At 55.0% G+C, this 14,757-nt stretch overlaps 1 protein-coding gene across 1 annotated transcript in view; it reads right to left on the bottom strand.

The window, feature by feature from the left end:
* Positions 1-14,757, bottom strand: part of RAB26 (RAB26, member RAS oncogene family) — a 233,785-nt gene that overhangs the window by 5,772 nt on the left and 213,256 nt on the right. The window contains exon 6 of the mRNA XM_050968623.1: positions 772-837. Within this exon, the coding sequence (XP_050824580.1) occupies positions 772-837 (66 nt within the window). The remainder of the gene's footprint in view (positions 1-771; positions 838-14,757) is intronic.

Raw genomic sequence — 14,757 nt, forward strand, 5'->3', positions numbered from 1 at the left:
CCAGCAAAATCTGTTAGTGGATTGGGCCCACGGTCTGCAAAGTGCCTCAAAAGCCTTGGAGAGAAGAGGTGATAGATGCTCTAAGCGTCACTAATGCTGTACAGTAGGTTCCGGGCATGCTGACATCAGGCAACAATGTAACAAAGTGAAGAAACGGAAGTTTCCCCCAAGAAATATCTCACACCCCAATTCTGAAAAACGGGCTGAGTCAGAGGAGCAAGGCTCTGCCAACACAAACCTCCCCAGACACAGGACCCCGCCCACCTCCATGTCGGTAACCGGGTGCCCCGGCCTATGGTCACTCACGCAGCTGGTAATTTGAATACTCAGAAAGGGAGCCCAAGTCGCTTGTAAGGGTCAGGCCCATGGACCAGCAAATGCCGCAGCACAGTGAGGGCAGGGCACTGCCAATTAGCCCAGTCTGCGTCCCCCTATAGCCTAATTCTCCTGATTACATTTGCTCAGAGACCTTGCTGAGGGCTCAGCAGCACCGGAAGCCTCCTGGGGAGGTTCCCCAGCTTTGAATGATACCTGCTTCAGAGAGCATAAGGAACAAAGTGGATTTCCTGCCAATTCATGATGGAGGCATCCCTGGGCTCCCAAGAGCCCCCAACATTTCATGCCAATGTTAGGCTTTGAAACTACATCTGCAGATGGTTAATGCCCACTACTGTGGAGCTCTCATAGGTGGGGGCGTTCTGGACCTGACTGGCAATGAGACAGGGGGACTGTCCGGGAACTATCTTGGCTTTGTGGCCAGGCCCAACTCACCTTATTTCCCAGCAGCATGAGGACCACATCTTGCTGTGCGTATTCATGGATCTCGGTCAGCCATGCCTAGAAGAGAAACAGAACAGAGGCTGCACAACATGGGTAGAGACAATTTCGGACAGAAGAGCTCCGAGAGGGAGCAGGCCGCAGTGGAGCCAGTTCACAAAGCTACCCCTTTCCCACGCCTGCCACCTGCGGGACACGCCCAGCCCTAGCGGTGGGAGACATCTGATCCATTCACTTCTTACACACCTGCTACCTGACTGCCGTGTTTTGCTGTTCACATAACGGTGGTCTTTCCTTTAAGATCAAATACAGCATCCCTTTAACATCTTATCAGGGGACCTGCAGGGAGACGGACTCAGTCCCCTATAGCGCATTCATTTCCTATAGCCATGATGAAGGAGGCTACACAACCTGCTGGAAGAATTTATTGGGTAGATCTAGGCATCACCCTCTGTGATGTAACATTGTCCTGCGGAGCTGAGCATCCCCTGGATTGCAGCCTCTGATTCATAGACTATCAGGGTTGGAAGAGACTTCAGGAGGTATCTAGTCCAACCCCCTGCTCAAAGCAGGACCAAGCCCCAGACAGATTTTTGCCCCAGATCCCTAAGTGGCCCCCTCAAGGACTCAACTCACAACCCTGGGTTTAGCAGGCCAATGCTCAAACCACTGAGCTATCCCTCCCCCCACATTTAAAGGGGCTGGGGGACTGATTACATCATTACAGGAAAAAGACAGATTTCTGGCTGCGAGGGCATGTATCAACAAGGGCATGTTGTTGTTGCTCGGAGAGCAGCTCTTTGACTGCAGACACCAGGAACGCTAACAAGATAGACCCTGCTGGGCCCTGCCATTAAGGCTCAGTGCTGTCAAGAGCAGGGACACACTCAGCACACTTACCCTGCGGGGTGGAGAGGCCGGGTTGAGGGGGAAGGTGTCTAGGAACAATTTCCATAGAAACATAGAATTGGAAGGTACCTCGAGAGGTCATCTAGTCCAGTCCCCTGCACTCATGGCAGGACTAAGTATTATCGAGACTATCCCTGACAGGTGTTTGTCCAACCTGCTCTTAAAAATCCCCAGTGAGAGAGATTCCACAACCTCCCTGGACAATTTATTCCAGTGCTTAACCACTCTGACAGTTAGGAAGTTTTTCCTAATGTCCAACCTAAACTGCCCTTGTTGCAATTTAAGCCCATTGCTTCTTGTCCTGTCCTCAGAGGTTAAGAAAAATGATTTCTCTCCCTCCTCCTCGTAACAACCTTTTATGTACTTGAAAACTGTTATAATGTCCCCTCTCAGTCTTCTCTTCTCCAGACTAAACAAACCCAATTTTTTCAATCTTCCCTCATTTTTGTTGCTCTTCTCTGGACTTTCTCCAATTTGTCCCCATCTTTCCTGAAATGTGGTGCCCAGAACTGGACACAATACTCCAGTTGAGGCCTAATCAGCACGGAGTAGAGCAGAAGAATTCTTCTCATGTCTTGCTTACAACACTCCTGCTAATACAGCCCAGAATGATGTTTGCTTTTTTTGCAACACCGTTACACTGTAGACTCATACGTAGCTTGTGAACCACTATGACCCCCAGATCCCTTTCACAGTGCTCCTTCCTAGGCTGTCATTTCCCATTTTGTACGTGTGCAACTGATTGTTCCTTCCTAAGTGGAGTACTTTGCATTTGTCCGTACTGAATTTCCTCCTGTTTACTTCAGACCATCTCTCCAGATCATTTTGAATTTTAATCTTATCCTTCAAAGCACTTGCAACCCCTTCCAGCTTGGTATCATCTGCAAACTTTATAAATGTACATTCTATAGCATTATCTAAATCATTGATGGAAATATTGAACAGAACCAGACCCAGAACTGATCCCTGCGGGACCCCACTTGATATGCCCTTCCAGCATGACTGTGAACCACTGATAACTACTCTCTGGGAACGGTTTTCCAACCAGTCATGCACCCCCCCTTATAATAGCTCCATCTAGTTGCATTTCCCATCAATAACCCATGGAGGAGGCGGCTTTGGGGTTGGTTTGTTTAAGAGGTGAAATGAGTGATTGGAGCAGGATTCCCAATGCCTTTGCACCCAAAGGATTTGCAGGGGAAAATGGCAGAGCTCATACAATCTTCCTGCGATGCAGCCAGTGTCCCATTATGGGTAATGGCCCTCGGGAGAAGGCTTGCAAAGAGTAACTGCCTCCTCCTGCCTCCTCTCTCTTAGGGATATGGAGGGCAGCCTTCACTCTCCTCCCCAGAAGCCTCTCCCTCCTCTGCATGCCGACTAGATAAGGCAACAGCAGCAGGGGATGCAGATGCTGGAAGTAAGGGTCTGCCGCACCCCCTGGTGTGAAGTACAGTGGAATCACATCATAGGCACATTTAACTTACGCAATATTAACTATACGCGCTTGGCAAAACAAAACAAAAAAGAGAAAAACAATTTAAATACTGTACCTGTAGTGCGGGTGATTCCGCCTGCCATTCCACTCAATGGGCATTTGACTAGACACGATTTTCGCCTTACATGCTGTGATGCAGTAGGGACTGTCTGTGTGGGGAGTGGGAGAGCAGGGGAGGACTTTAGGGGATGGACGATGCCAGAGCCTGTAACCTGAGCTAGGTAAGGGAGGGGAAAGGTCAACACCTTTGCCCGGGAAGGGGACAAAGGAAGGGAGTGGCAGGAGGGAAGCAGTTTGAGTTTGGGCTTGGGGCTGTGTGGGCGGAATTCAGGGTATCCTAGCTAGGATCCAAGCACCCTGAAAGCCCAGAAGGACTCGGTGGAGGGGTCCTGACTGTGCCTGCAAGCTCTGCTGTAACCTGTGTTCCTGTTGTCCAATAAACCTTCTGTTTTACTGGCTGGCTGAGAGTCACTGTGGGTCCCAGGAAGAGGGGTGCAGGGCCGGACTCCCCCACACTCCGTGACAACTGGTGGCAGCGGCGGGAGATACTGCACCCCGTGGACGGCGCTTCCTGCAGTAAGTGACTGGGGAGCAGTAAAACGAAGGGGTGGTTAACCCCTGGGAGTGTGTGCCCAGTGAGAAGGACTTTGCAGTAACAGGGTCCCCCGGGGGATTGCAGTGAGCGGTCCCAGGGGCGGAGGAGTCTGCAGCTCGACCCTGGCAGAGAGGTGGTGACCTCAAGAAGGGCTGGTGCACTAGGGGTCCCCCTGGAAACCGTGGGGAGCGGCGAGCACCCCGGCCTGTGAGTGGTCAGCAGGAAGATGTATGCCAAGTGGCGCAAGTGCGACCTGCTGGAGCTGTGCAAGCAGAGGGGGCTGCACCCAGGGAGACGCACCAAGGACCAGCTGATTGCCCAGCTGGAGCAGGGAGACCGCATGAATGAACGGAGCCCTGTCTCTGAGGGAAGCACCCGGGCAGATGCAGCGCAGGCACCAGTGTCTGTCCCCGCTGGGAGTGGTCAGCCGGCGGACGAGGGCTTCCCGAGACCCCCCCTTCCTAGGCGTAGAGGAAGGGCGGGGAGGAGCCCAGTGTATACCGAGGGCACCGTGACACCCCCGGCCAGCAGGGGATCCGCCCGGCGAAGCTCACCCCCCAGCAGGGGATCCTCCCGGCAACGCTCGGCATCCGTGGAGCGGATGCGGCTGGAATATGAAAGGGAGCTGAGACGGGAGGAGCTCGAGTTAAAGAGGCGAGAGCTGGAGGAGAAGGCGAAACAGCGTGAACATGAGGAGAACCAGCGCCAGCGTGAGTGGGAGGAGAAGGAGAAACAGCGTAAACATGAGCTGGACCTGGCCCGGCTGAGGAGCAGTGAGGCTCCGGCTGCGGTGAGTGAGGGGGGACCCAAGCCTACAAAGAGCTTTGATAAGCACTTGCTGCCCCGGCGTCAGGAGGGGGAGGACATAGATACCTTCCTGACGGCCTTTGAGAATGCCTGCGAGCTGCACAGGGTTGACCCTGCAGACAGGATCGCAGTTCTCACCCCCTTACTGGACTCCACAGCCGTGGAGGTGTACAGCCGACTGAAAGGGGCGGAGGCAGGGGACTACGAACTGTTCAAACAGGCCCTGCTCCGCGAGTTTGGGCTGACTCCTGAGATGTACCGGGAAAAGTTCCGGAGCCAGCGTAAAACCCGTGAGGTCACATACCTACAACTGGTCAACCGGGCGCAGGGGTATGCCCGCAAGTGGACAGCTGGGGCCCAAACTAAAGAGGACCTGCTTGACCTATTCATACTGGAGCACCTGTACGAGCAGTGCCCGTCCGACCTGAGGCTGTGGTTGATGGACCAGAAGCCGGAGAACCCGCAGCATGCAGGCCAGCTGGCCGACCAATTTGTGGACAGTCGGGCAGGGGATGGCAGGGAGGAGTCTCGAAGGAGCAGGCCTGCCTCAACGCAGAGAGAGAGTCAACATGGGACCTCCCAAAGGGGGCCTATGGAGAACCTCCCCAAAAGGGGAACATCCAGCGGCAGGTCCCTCCGACCCACTCAAGGGGACCCACGAGATATGGGCTGCTATCGCTGTGGCCAACGAAGTCACATATGGGCCCAGTGCCCCAAGCTCAGGGACAGACCAAGCAGACCCAACCCGCAGAGGGTGGACTGGGTAAAAACCCAATCGGAGGAGGGGCTACATTCCCAGGAAAGGGGGGTTGGCAACATACCACCTATGGATGCTCCCGGTTCCGGGTTTTTGGTTTACCGGGTGGGCGCGGGGCTACCCCTCCGGAAAGAGTGCATTGTTTCCCTGGAAGTGGATGGGAGGAAGGTCACTGGGTACTGGGACACGGGCGCAGAGGTGACGCTGGCCCAGCCCGAGGTGGTGGCCTCAGATCGGATGGTGCCCGACACCTACCTGACCCTGATGGGTGTGGGCGGGACCCCATTCAAGGTACCCGTGGCAAGGGTACACCTGAAATGGGGGGCCAAGGAGGGCCCCAAAGATGTGGGGGTACACCAATATTTGCCCACTGACGTGTTAATGGGAGGGGACCTTGAGGACTGGCCTAGTAACACCCAGAGTGCCCTGGTCGTGACTCGTAGTCAGAGTCGGCAAATGGCACTGCACCCCGAAAACGGGGAAGGTACTCGACCTGAGGTGCAGGACCCTAACTCAGGGAGCGGGGAACGCCCAGGGGCACGGTGCAGAGAGGCTGCGGCCTCAGACCCAGCCAGCAAGAGAGAGCCGGTCCCCATTCCTGTCCCAGCTGCTGAGTTCCAGGCCGAGTTGCAGAAAGATCCCTCCTTGCGGAAGCACAGGGACCGGGCTGACCTTAGTGCGGTACAGACCATGAGGAGAGGTTGCAAGGAGAGGTTCCTGTGGGAGAAGGGGTTCCTGTACCGAGAATGGGCTCCCCCAGGGGAAGTAGAGTCATGGGGGATCAGGAGGCAGCTGGTGGTTCCCCAGAAGTTCCGTCACAAGCTGTTGTACCTGGCCCATGACATCCCTCTCGCAGAGCACCAGGGAATCCGGCGCACCAGGCAGAGGCTGCTACAGAACTTTTACTGGCCTGGGGTCTTTACCCATGTCCGACAGTACTGCCAATCCTGTGACCCCTGCCAGAGGGTGGGGAAGGCCCGGGACAAGGGGAAAGCGGCTTTGAGGCCTTTACCCATCATAGAAGAACCTTTCCAGAAGGTGGCCATGGACATAGTGGGACCTCTCAGCAAGATGACCCGGTCAGGGAAGAAATACATCCTGGTGGTGGTGGATTTTGCCACTCGCTACCCCGAGGCGGTGGCCTTGTCCTCTATCGAAGCAGACACAGTGGCAGATGCGCTGCTGACAATTTTCAGCCGGGTGGGGTTCCCCAAGGAGGTCTTAACGGACCAGGGGTCCAACTTCATGTCGGCCCTGCTCCGGTCCTTATGGCAGAAATGTGGGGTCCAGCACAACTGGGCCTCAGCGTATCACCCCCAGTCCAACGGGCTGGTAGAAAGGTTCAACGGGACGCTGAAGAGGATGCTAAAAACATTTATGAACCAGCATCCGCAAGATTGGGACAAGTACTTACCTCACCTGCTGTTTGCGTACAGGGAGGTACCCCAGGAATCTACCGGGTTTTCACCTTTCGAACTGTTGTATGGAAGGCGGGTGAGGGGGCCCCTAGACCTGATGAGGGACGAATGGGAGGGGAAGGCCTCTCCCGAGGGAGAGTCAGTGGTGGAGTATGTCCTGACCTTCCGGGAAAGACTGGCCGAGCTCATGGGCCTGGCCAGGGAGAATCTGGCCCGAGCCCAGAGGAGGCAGAAGGTCTGGTATGACCGCACAGCACGGGCCCGTGCCTTCGCCACCGGGGATCAGGTGATGGTTCTTATCCCCGTGAGGAGAAACAAACTCCAGGCCGCCTGGGAAGGGCCCTTCAAGGTTATCAAGCAACTGAATGAGGTAAACTATGTGGTGGAGCTGTCAAACCGGGCACATCACCGTCGGGTGTACCATGTGAACATGATGAAACCATACTATGACAGGGGGAATGTGGTGTTGGCCGTGTGTGGACATTGGGAGGGGCAGGGAGATGACCCCTTAGTGGATCTATTCCCTGGGACAAAAGCTGGTTCCCCCCTGGAGGCGATTCCCCTCTCTGAGCAACTGACCCCGGGCCAGCACGCTGAGATCAGAGGGGTGCTGCATCTGTACCGACAGCTGTTTTCCAACCAGCCTGGACGCACTAATTTGACTGTCCACCGGGTGGAGACGGGGTCACACCCCCCTATAAGATGCTCCCCTTTTCGGGTCACTGGTAAAACTGCCCAGGATCTTGAAAGAGAGGTCAGGGACATGCTGGCTTTGGGGGTGATCCAGCCGTCTTCCAGCCCTTGGGCCTCGCCAGTGGTGCTGGTTCCCAAGAAGGATGGGTCAATCCGGTTCTGTGTGGACTATCGAAAGCTCAATGCCATCACCGTATCTGATGCCTACCCTATGCCCAGGCCTGACGAGCTCCTAGACAAGCTGGGAGGTGCACGGTACCTCACCACTATGGATCTTACCAAAGGCTACTGGCAAGTGCCGCTGGACGCAGATGCCAGGCTGAAATCGGCCTTTATCACCCCTCTGGGGCTCTATGAGTTTTTGACCCTGCCCTTCGGCCTCAAGGGAGCGCCGGCCACCTTCCAGCGCCTTGTGGATCAGCTACTGAGGGGGATGGAGAGTTTTGCCGTGGCGTATATTGACGACATCTGCGTCTTCAGCCAGACCTGGGAGGACCACGTGTCCCAGGTTAAACAAGTCCTGGACCGACTCCGAAAGGCTGGGTTAACAGTAAAGGCTGAGAAGTGCAAGGCGGGGATGGCTGAAGTATCTTACCTGGGCCATCGGGTGGGGAGCGGCTGCCTGAAGCCGGAACCAGCCAAGGTGGAGGTGATCAGAGACTGGCCTGCTCCCCAAACCAAAAAGCAGGTCCAGGCCTTTATTGGGATGGCGGGGTACTATCGAAGGTTCATGCCCCACTTCAGTGCCATAGCCGGCCCCATCACTGAACTGTGCAAAAAGGGGAAGCCAGACAAGGTGATCTGGACTGAGCAGTGCCAGGAGGCTTTCCGGGCGCTGAAGGAGGCTCTGGTTAGCGACCCAGTTCTGGCAAACCCAGATTTTGACAAACCCTTTATGGTGTTCACCGATGCCTCAGACACGGGACTGGGGGCGGTGTTAATGCAGGAGGATGAAAAGGGGGAGAGACACCCCATCGTGTACCTGAGTAAGAAGCTGCTACCCCGGGAACAAAGCTACGCGGCCATCGAGAAGGAATGCCTGGCCATGGTGTGGGCCCTTAAGAAGCTAGAGCCATATCTCTTTGGGCGACACTTCACCGTGTACACCGACCACTCTCCCCTGACCTGGCTGCACCAGATGAAAGGAGCCAACGCCAAGCTCCTGAGGTGGAGCCTGCTCCTGCAGGACTATGACATGGACGTGGTCCATGTGAAGGGAAGTGCCAACCTGACAGCGGATGCGTTGTCCCGGAGAGGGGACCCTGAACTTCCCCAGGTCACTGGGCAGAGTGACCCCGCTCAGTTCAGTCTCGAAGGGGGGAGAGATGTGATGCAGTAGGGACTGTCTGTGTGGGGAGTGGGAGAGCAGGGGAGGACTTTAGGAGATGGACGAGGCCAGAGCCTGTAACCTGAGCTAGGTAAGGGAGGGGAAAGGTCAACACCTTTGCCCGGGAAGGGGACAAAGGAAGGGAGTGGCAGGAGGGAAGCAGTTTGAGTTTGGGCTTGGGGCTGTGTGGGCGGAATTCAGGGTATCCTAGCTAGGATCCAAGCACCCTGAAAGCCCAGAAGGACTCGGTGGAGGGGTCCTGACTGTGCCTGCAAGCTCTGCTGTAACCTGTGTTCCTGTTGTCCAATAAACCTTCTGTTTTACTGGCTGGCTGAGAGTCACTGTGGGTCCCAGGAAGAGGGGTGCAGGGCCGGACTCCCCCACACTCCGTGACACATGCTGACTTTAGAACCTAACCCCCGCGTGAGATGCGACTCCCCTGTAGTGCTAACAACCCAAATACGTGGTTTCTGCCTTCAGCACCCACACTGTAAAAATTGTTCCAGCACCTCTGGGAGTGGGTCACATACAGGGCACCTTCCATCCGAGGCACCTCAAGCTCCACGCCTGCCTCTGCCAGTGTTACCTACGTGTCAGACAGTAACCGAGCACAGGCATTTGCCATGTAAGTACTTTTGTCACCCTCAGCACTATCCTGTCTGACTTGCCCAAGATCTCACACCCCGGCAGCCTCACAGCCAGGAACAGAACCCAAGAGTCCTGACTCACAAGCCCCTGTGCTGACCATTGGGCAACTGTGCCTTCAGACAGCCGGCCCTGGCAGGCCAGGACTCATACCTCTCTGCATGTCATGGTCCCTCTCAGCTGTGTACCAGGCTAAGTCTCTCTATGCCCTTTGCTCGAAACTCTGTTAAGGAGAGGGCAGAGCAGCTGGGCTGGATTCCCAGTGGAGTGGGGCCCGTCACTGATGTATAAACGGAACTTACTAAAGGTTAGTGAACACAGTCTCTGGCAGGTTGTTCCTCTCTGGGTGCAGGCCTAACGCTAAGATGACTGCTTCTCTGAGCCTGCCTCTGATGCAGTCTAACAACAGTCCCTCAGAACTAGGGGCCCCTTAGCCACTTAACAAGTATTGCCCCTTTTTAAAACTAAATTGATCAATTTCTACCTTGGTGGCCATTTGAGTCACATGCTTATTACCCTGCTGGTCTTCCTGTGCCTTTTTTTAAAGGATGAAATTAACGTCTTGCGTCCATGAATACAGCTTTGTTAGGGAAAAAAGTCACCATCCAAATCAAAAAGAAAAAAACCCTCAAGGTCTCTAATTTTCCAGCAGAGCTTAATTTCAGATCTTGTTTAAAGTCTCTCTCCCCCAGACCATGCTTCAGTAAGTGATTCCTCCCAGCGTGTGCCCATCACTCTCCAATATGGCCCGGAGACTGCGGGAGCATTAACACATTATTATTAGCCCAGCACTGCCTGATGCAGCTGTTTCAGAAACGCATTTGCTCCACTGTTGTTTAAAATCCCTAAAGCTCTTAATAGCCTGTCCCAGAGGCCCTCGCTGGGTAAATTCGATAACCAGGTTTTATCTCACTTCACTCTGAAGGGCTGGGCTGGAATTAGAGTCATTCTCCCTCCGAGAAGGGGCCTATAATCAGATTTTTTGTTTTCCTTGAGGAGGTGGCATTTTTGACCATCTTGACTTCTTATCAGTGCTGCCTCGCCTGGCTCTCCAGGTCCGAATCAAGCCCTGGAGGGGAGAGCTCCAGATGGTTCTCCAATGGCATGAAAGGCCAGTGGTGCACTAGGAAATAACAAACAACGAGGGTCTTGTCCTGACGGGGGCTGGAGCTGTAACCCCCTTAGCTGCCCAATTAATGGGAGCTGATGGGTCTGGTTTCATGGCTGACATTCAGATTTAAAAAGAAAATAAATAAATAAATCACGCAAATGCTTCAGTTTCTAGCAGACTGTTAAATAAATGTAAACAAGAATGTAAGTTAGTCCCTAGCCCAATGCAACAGTATTCAAGGGACACCCAACTTGCATTACAATCATGAATCAATAACGGGCTGGACAGCAGGAACCTGCTCAGCGAGAGTACTTGGGGGAGTGAAGTGTGCAGGATCAGGACCATGGTGAGAAACCAACATTGAAATGGGACATTGTCCAAAAGGATCAGTCAGTTAAGGTTATGTGTAGGTCAGACATGCCACGCCCCAGCACTGCCTTCACTGGCCTCAGCAGACAGTGGTTGTCGTGGTGGATTCAGCCTGAGATTCTAATTCTTCCTATCGGCATGAAGGCTGGCAGCCAGCACCACGCAGCACCATCGGGAATTCAGTCTGATCTCGGATGGCGAGCCCACATTGTCCAGCAGGATGGGGAGCACCGCAGCTCTCTGTCTGCTCTGCATAATTGTCCAGATCAGCCATTCAACTTGCATCTTCCATGGTAATGGGCTGGGAGCCTCTCTTTCTAATGCTGTGTGGCATGATGCACTCCGTTCCCGCTAACAATGCCTGTTTCAGGGCCCCCAAAACAATTTATATGATAAACAGCCCTGTAGAGACCCTCCTCCCTGTGTCATTAGTCTGTGCAGCCTGATTCCACTTTTAGGTTAAACAGACAAGTCGGGGGATTTGGTGCAAGGAACACAATATGTCAACTTCCCCGCATGCGCTAAAGACAACACTCTTGTCATTTACTGATTGACTTGAGCAGTGCAAGCAGATGCGACCCTGCCCTTCCCAAGCGCACACGCCTTCTCAATGCTCCGTGCACTGGCTGCAAAGCTGAGCCACTGTGCTGGTGGGTTCGGAGGTGCTCCCTTCACACAGCAGCGAGAGCCTAGCCTCCCCATGCTACCGCCGCTGTCCTCCTTGAGGTTCCTGGTCCAGCAGCAGCACATGTTTCCCAGCAGGTGGTGTGGAACAGTCAATAGGGCGTCCATGCCAAGAGCAAGGGAGATGCTTTGTAGGGTGATCCTAGGGTGTGTCCATCAGTCTTGGAGCCAGAGTCAACCACAGGGTCGGTCTGTATCCAGCAGCCTTGAAGACTCTGGCCATTACTGCCAAGCAAGCCCTGAGTGCAGTCCCATGAGAGACTCCAGCAGGGGAGGCAGCTGCAGGGAAGGAGAGCTGCAGCTTTCATTCTGGAGACTTTGGTGCGACTTCTCGCTTCTTACACACAGGAGCTGTCACAGAGCCCGACCTCTCAAACTCTCCCTTGCTGAGCTGTGGAGGGTTCACGTTTGAAATGACTTTCAAAAAGACCTTTGACGGAGCCGCCACCCCCGACTCGCCAGTGAAGAAATGATGTCTTAATGGGTAAGAGGTGACGAGCGTTTGAGGATCAGAAATGGGAGCACAAGCACAGGACAGGAATCCCAGGTGAATTCTGGCTAGGGAAGAGGCTAACAGCAGAGTGCTCCAAGCAGCCATGGTAGGCCTTGGGCTGGGTGGACACGGGGGAGGGTGTCTTATGGACCCAATGTTAATGAAGCCCTTGCTCACTATTACAGCTTTAACCAGGTCCGTGTGGCTCAGGGTTCCGTGCTGTCACTCCCATCACAACAATCACCCTGAACATCTTTTTAACCATCCAGAAAACAAGGGAAAAACAACTCAAGCCTTTGCAATGGTATCCAACCCCCTTATTCCTTTCCCCTTTAGCTGGAGGGAGTCTTACAGGAGAGCTCCAGTTTGACAGGCTGGCAGACGGTTCTTTGGGGCTGGTTTAGAGTCGGATCTGGAAGACAAACCCAGACGAACACCCCCAAAGGAAAAGAACAGTGCAAGAATATGGCGCCCGTCTCTGGGGCTGACTTGCTAGAGGAGCCCCGCACATAGTCTGATCAGCCATTCTGCGGCCTGGCAAAATCCCACCTCCGAGTGACTCTCTCCCTCTTCAACACTACAGGGAACCAGAAACACCATAGGGAGACTTGCCAGTGGGATGACGTAACTTCCTCTTCTGTTCTCTCTGGACGGCTGAAGACAGGTCACAAAGGTGCTTTGCACAGCCTGTGAAAGCTGAGGCTCAGCACCTTGGCTCAGGTAAGCGTTCTGAAGCTGTGTGACGCCAGGCTCAACCAGATCACTTGGGCTCACAGCCACCCCCAGTATGTTCCAGAGCCCAGTGAACCCTTGGAGGTCGCTGCTGCAGGCCTGGACAAGAAGAGGTGCATGGAAAGTGAAATGTGAAATCTAGCCAGAGCACACCGAACTGGAGTGCCGTCGCTATTTTATTTTTCAGATTCTACAGCGACTCCCGTTCTCTGTATCAAAACAGGTGGTTAAAGCACCTCGGGCCAGTTTAATCCCTGGTGTAAATCCACTAGATTTGCCAGAGATGAACTGGGCTCTTTATGAAGAAAAACAACTTGAGTGCTATTGAAAATACTTGGTGGACAAGAGAGACCATCTTCTCTTTAGGGCAGTGGTCACCAACCCATCGATCACAATCGACGGGTCAATCTCTGGCCGCGCTGGTGCAGCGGGACTGCATGCTGCTAAGGCAGGCTCCCTGCCTGCCACTGCCCCATGCCACTCCTCCCACGCTCTCCTGGGCCACAGCTCCCCGTTTCCAGCCTATGGGGGCAATGCCTGCAGAGAGGGGCAGCATGCGGAGCCACGTGCCTTCTTCCGGGAGTGACATGGCCACATGATGCATTACTGGCTGGCAGGGTGGCCCAGCCCGTGATGGGGAGGAGGTGCCAATGTGCCTGAGTGGGGTCCAGCCCCACTGTGTTGTCGCCCGAGGTAAGTGCCCCCCTCCCAGAGCCAGCACCCCAATACTCTACCCCAGTCCGGAGCCCCCTCCTGCACCCAAACTCCCTCCCAGAGCCTACACCCTGCACCCCAACCCCCTGCCCCAGGCTCATCCCAGAGCCCTCTCCCACACTGCGAACCCCTCTGCCCCTGCCTAGATCCTGCACACACCCCAAAACCCAACCCCCTGCCCCAGCCCAGTGAAAGTGAATGAGTATGGGGGAGAGCAAGTGATGGAGAAAGTGGGGATGGAGTGAGTGGACAGAGCCTCAAGGAAGGGGCAGGACAGATCCTGGGTCATCCTTGAATTCAAAAAGTGATCTTGGGCGTAAAAGGGTTGGAGACCACTGCTTATGGGGCACCAGCTCGTATGATGAGCAATGCCTCTTTTGGACACGAGATGGAGCTGGAGACATGGAAGACCTCGTGGAGGACGCACTGGGGAAGAATTGCCCTGTGACTGTCCTGCCAGGCCTGGTAGGGCCGAGTTGGGAAAGGGCATCAGTCCTCTCCTGGCAGCTGCACCGCCAGACGCTGACACCCCGTTCCCTGCTGGAGCCTCGGCAAGCACACGGGGCGGTGGCTGGATCAATACAGCATGGCCCCAAGGCCAGCCCCTTTGAAGTGACGCCGGGAAACCCAAACCACCAGCCACGGCCCCTGTCCCGGTGTCAGCATCTGGGGTCTGCCCCAGTCAGCCTTCCAGCCATCACCTGTCTCTGGGCAGGGGCCCATGTCACACTCCCCTCTGCCCAGCTCCCTGCCTTCCCCGATCTCCCCAGACGGCCAGCGCCTGCACGTCGTTCTCTCTCCCAGGGCTATGGCGGTGCATTGCCAGCAGTTACACATCACCCTCCAGCTCCTGTGAACAAGCATCCTCCTCCCTATGGTCAAAGCCTGCCACAGAAACACAAAGCCCCTGGAAGTTCCCACACACGTGCTAGAAGCTCCCCAGAGGTCACCCATCCATGTCATGGGGCCATAGCAGGCAAAGGCTTCCAAACTCCAAGGGCTGGGGCCGATATCATGTCCGTCTGGGGAGCAGGCCCTGAGCCCGTTCGCACCCAGCCTTTTCTACTAAAAGCCCTTTCTTTGTCGCTGCCCAGGCAGAAGTGATCTGTGCCAGCCTCTCCGGGCTGATTGCTCTCAGGAGCTGGGGGCTTCCCGTCCCCCGGGGCTGGAACACGACCGTCTCCCCCTGCGTCAGTCTAGGGTAACCTTTGGCTGCAGGGGGAGACAGCTG

This window comes from Gopherus flavomarginatus, chromosome 9 (genome assembly GCF_025201925.1).
Source record: "Gopherus flavomarginatus isolate rGopFla2 chromosome 9, rGopFla2.mat.asm, whole genome shotgun sequence".
Lineage (NCBI taxonomy): Eukaryota > Metazoa > Chordata > Testudines > Testudinidae > Gopherus > Gopherus flavomarginatus.